The 3,750-nt window shown below is 53.6% G+C and overlaps 1 protein-coding gene across 1 annotated transcript; it reads right to left on the reverse strand.

Moving 5' to 3' along the window:
• Positions 1-681: 681 nt before the first annotated feature.
• LOC139059564 (solute carrier family 22 member 13-like) lies at positions 682-2,892 on the reverse strand. The gene has a single exon (XM_070537999.1). It carries the CDS (start codon positions 2,752-2,754, stop codon positions 1,027-1,029), a length of 1,728 nt encoding a protein of 575 aa, XP_070394100.1. The 5' UTR covers positions 2,755-2,892; the 3' UTR covers positions 682-1,026.
• Positions 2,893-3,750: the final 858 nt, after the last annotated feature.

Here is a 3,750-nt window from a genome sequence, read left to right on the forward strand (position 1 = left end):
ACAACTGCTGGTCCTTTACTTGCATGCAGTGTGCACAATGACTCTTGGCTAAGGCCCGTGACGTTCGAAACTCGGCGAAACCAATGAACTGCCATTACGGAGACTGCAGTGACTGCAGTTGATGTGTTTGGCAAATATTTCAGTGGGATAGCTCACGCAAGCTGATGACGCGCCCCTCTAAATTTAAGCAGCTTGTCGCTTTTATGAGAGTTTGGTGCTGCCAAACGCTAACCTTCCTCCGATTCCACTTTGTGGTATATATGTAGCGCTACAGGTGTCGATCGTTCCACCGTTTCCATATGGTTCCAGTCAGGCTGTGTTCGATTTCCAATTGGACCCACCGCGTTGGCTTAGCGACTATGGTGCTGCGCTGCTAAGCTCGAGGTGGCGAGATCAAAATTTTGATGGAGGCGAAATACGCAAACGTCCGTGTACTGTGCATTGGGGTGGCAAATAATCTGGAGTACTCCACTACGGAGTTACCTCATATTCAAGGGGCCTGCGCTTCCAGATTTATCACATATGTAAATGAACCACATGGTAATTTGCACAGCGTCTAGTGGCTTAGTTCTTTTAGTAGTGAGGAATATATTTTTAACTGCTGCATTGAAATAGTAAAGGATGAGTAAATGACTGAGATACGTATATGACGTGAGAAGCGAGAGAGATAGTGAACTTCAATAAAGGGCACTGAGACAAATATTATTGGTAATTTTCGGTTAGCCGTCCGCCATTCATATATAAGAAGTCACAAGCGCGAAATGATATTCAGACACTCTTCAAAATAGTCCCGTCCGTCTCTCATGTCCGCTCAACTAATACGAAAGAAAAACTACGAAACTGGTTAGCCCGACTCATAAGAAAGCCGACATTGTATATGTGGTGTCGTCTGAGTCCATTCCATACATGGAGATGGCTTGTAGACGGGTGCCATGCAGCCACACAATCCGCAGTTGCGGCAGCGGTGCCGATGATACCGCAGCTCTTCATCGTCCTTGTGACTCGAAGTGCGCGTAATAGCGTCATTTATTTCTTGGCTTTCGCGCGGCGAGAGCGGCTGCTGCGCGAGGTGGACGCCGTCTTGCTGCTGTCGCAGCTGCTCTTGCTCTTTCTCCTGTCCGCGGAATCAGAAAGAGCTGCCCGGCCCTTTTCGAGGGTGTTCTTCATGCGCTCGATGTTGAGCCCGGTCTGTACCGACGTGCGCCTGGACGCCATCTTGGTGCACTCGACCGAGGTGGCGGGCGGGAGACTGCGCAGCATCAACAGCGACACGAACAGGAAGAATCCCGCTGCGACAAGCGCCAAGTTCTCGCGGCCGATGTTCTTGAGCACAAGGGACAGGACGGCGCAAACCCCTCCGAGGCGGCCGAAGGCGAACGTCCAGCCCATGACAGTGGCGCGCAAGCCCGTCGGGAAGAGTTCAAGGACGTACACGGAGCAGATGATGGTGCCGGTGTAGTAGAAGGCAATAAGCACCTCGGTCAGCGCCTCGCCGATGACCACCGATTGGCCGGCGGCGACGTTCAGGATCAGCAGGCACTGGACCACGCAGAGCACCGCGAACAGCGTGACGGTGACAGTGAGCATGGTGAACTTCCTGATGAGCAGGTGCATAATCGCGTAAGCCGTGAAGTTAAAGAAGAACGCGCTGTACGGCTGCCAAGGCATTCTCAGCTGTTCCTTGGTGTAGACGGCGACGTACAACGCGAACGTGTTCGAAAAGAAGGAGCCACACATGATGAGGGCACGCCGCCGGATGGAGAAGCCGCTGAGAAGCGCTTCGACGATGGTCGCCCTGCGATTCACGGTGCGGGTCATATTCGACCTCAGCCTGTCCACTAGGCAGGCGGCGCTCGGCAGGGGAAAGTGATTCGCCTCAGCCGCGGCCAGTACGACGGCCTCCGCTCTCTCGTACTGACCCTTAGCGACCAGCCAGCGCGGGGACTCGTGGACCGTGAGGTAGGCCGGCAGCAGTATCGTGGCCGGCAGGATGAAGACGGCCAGTTCAATCTCCCACCTGAGCCTCCACTGCAGCATGACGAAGTACCAGGCGTCGCATGCCAACAGACCGAGCGTGCCGCTGACAGCTATGTGCAGTGGTCTGTTGTTGTGGGTTGTCACTTCGAAGAGGGAGATGGCTGAGAAGATCATGGTCAAGGTGGAGCTTCCCGCGCTAAAGAACTTGAGAACCGCGTGCGTCGTGTAGTCGCTGGAAAGGCAGCTGGCGGGCGCGGAGACCATGAGCACCAGAGCCGCAACTACGAGGACGGGCGCTCGGCCGATTCTGTCCGCCACGTATCCAGCCACCAGGACAAACATTGCGGAACCCGCGTTTTGAACCACCGACATGCCGGCAACGAGTAGCTTTCTTTGGCACACCAGGTTCCACGCACTCACGACGGTCGTCCTCGCCTGCTCATCGTCGTACTGCCACTCTCGGCACGCCACCGTCCGCGAGTTGTTGGGGTCCGCTGGGTCCTCGTAGGCGAGGCATCGGCCCAGCTGCTTTGCTAATTCTTCGGAGGCGGCTGCCGAAATGTTGGAGTACGGCAACGGCTGCTTGCATCTGTAGTCCACTCCTCTCGAAATCAGCGAGAACGCCAAGGCGTGGCTGTTCGCCAGAAAAGCGCCGAGAGCGCAGAGGAGCATTAGCCGCTTCTGGAAGGTGCCGTGACCGAACGCTTCGTAACAGTCAAAGGACTCGCTTATCAGCAATTCCTTCGTCGCCGCAATGGGTGTGAGGAGAAAGGTCATCTCCTAGTGTGCTGCGGTATCCTGGTTTTCTTGCGGCGTTTCGCAGAATATCCCTGTTGTCGCACATCGAAATAAGGCAATACGCTCTCGGGATCGCCGCTTCTTCATCTTCAGCTACCTGACAGAGGTGGCGCACAAGTATCAACGGAGCGTGCACGGGGAAGCGTCATCTGATCTTGGCTGACTGATTAACGTGCACTTATTTTCTTTGCAATATACGATCCCTCGCTGCCCAATTATCTCAGAGAAAGGGAAGGGATAACAGAGGAGCTATATGCAGGATGGAACTAAATGAACAGTATTAGATCGGGAATCTACCAGTACTAAAATGATGGCGAGCCCTAAACATGGCACATACCCACATAGGGGATTAAAGAAAATGAAATGGGATGGCTACAGGAAAATTGTAGATGACAAATAACCACAGGAAATAGGAGAAGAGCTAAAGATAGTAAAATGGAGCACGAAATAATAGTGCTAAAGTCTGCATGTCCGAGCACCCCTCACAACATTGTACTTCCTGTTTTTGAGCAGTTCATTTCCCCCTTCCACTCGTGAAGAGAATTTAATGTCCTTCTTCTCGGCCAATTGGAACTGTCGCACATTCTTCCAAATCTCACCCACGGTGTCGCACCACCTCGCCGGACTCCACCTCTGTTATCAACCTTCAGCCCGCCCTCGATGCAACGAAGATGCAATTTTATATGGAACCAGGGTCGACGCTGTCCCCACGAAGTTGTCAGCGTAGGCTCTGACACATAATCGCCTACAGTTAGCTTCAGGTGACAATGGTTTCGTCGCCAGCTCTTTAGTGTCAAAAGACGATGAAGCGTGAATGGCATTCCACAGCTGCACGCTCGCCGGTGTGCATCTTTTATCCAGAATGACCACCACGCAAAACAATACGCTAGCCGCCTTGTCTAGTCCACACAGCGGAAGTTCGCCATTACTGAACGCGAGGACCTGGCGTTGGTCTGGGCAGTAGCCAGCTTCTGC

This window comes from Dermacentor albipictus, chromosome 1 (assembly GCF_038994185.2).
Source record: "Dermacentor albipictus isolate Rhodes 1998 colony chromosome 1, USDA_Dalb.pri_finalv2, whole genome shotgun sequence".
Taxonomy (NCBI): Eukaryota; Metazoa; Arthropoda; class Arachnida; order Ixodida; family Ixodidae; genus Dermacentor; species Dermacentor albipictus.